General features: G+C 42.2%; 1 protein-coding gene across 1 annotated transcript; it reads left to right on the forward strand.

Moving 5' to 3' along the window:
• Nucleotides 1–46: 46 nt before the first annotated feature.
• LOC102819504 (olfactory receptor 12D2-like) lies at nt 47–742 on the forward strand (the record flags this gene model as incomplete). Its single annotated transcript, XM_006877640.1, has 1 exon — nt 47–742. A coding segment is annotated over exon 1 (696 nt), but the record flags the coding sequence as incomplete, so codon positions are not given.
• Nucleotides 743–749: the final 7 nt, after the last annotated feature.

Genomic DNA, 749 nt, shown 5'->3' on the forward strand with positions numbered 1-749 from the left:
ATTAGAAATAATGGTTGATATATGATTTTACCTTTGCTTTTAAGTGATGCTGAATCAAACCTCAGTCACTGAATTTATCCTTCTGGGAGTGACAGAGAACCAGGAACTGTGGCCTCTTCTCTTTGTGATTTTCTTCACCATCTATCTTGTCAATGTGGCTGGGAATGGAGCTATCCTGATGATAGTCATCTCTGATCCCAAACTCCATATGCCTATGTATTTCTTCCTGGGAAACCTATCATGTATAGATATCTGCTACTCCACAGTGACACTGCCAAAGATGCTGGAGAATCTCCTCTCTACAAACAAAGCAATTTCTTTTGCATCCTGCATGAGCCAGCTTTTTTTCTTTCACTTCCTGGGCATCACAGAGACCATGTTGTTGGCTGTGATGGCCTTTGACCGTTTTGTGGCTATCTGTAAACCACTTCACTACACTGTTATCATGAATCATCAGCACTGTGCACAGATGGCTAGCACAATCTGGGTCATTGGATTTTTCTATGCTGTGCTACACACAATAATGACTTCCAAATTGAACTTCTGTGGTTCCAACCATATCCATCACTTCTTGTGTGATATTAAACCATTACTGGAGTTGGCTTGTGGGAACACTGAGCTCAACCAGAGGCTGCTCAATGCTATCACAGGGGGCATAGCCCTGGGCTGTTTTTCTCTCACACTTCTCTCCTATTTCTATATTATCATGTACCTATTCTTCAAGACCCGTACTTGCAGCATGCTTCACA

This window comes from Chrysochloris asiatica, unplaced genomic scaffold, assembly GCF_000296735.1.
Source record: "Chrysochloris asiatica unplaced genomic scaffold, ChrAsi1.0 scaffold00546, whole genome shotgun sequence".
Classification (NCBI taxonomy): Eukaryota; Metazoa; Chordata; class Mammalia; order Afrosoricida; family Chrysochloridae; genus Chrysochloris; species Chrysochloris asiatica.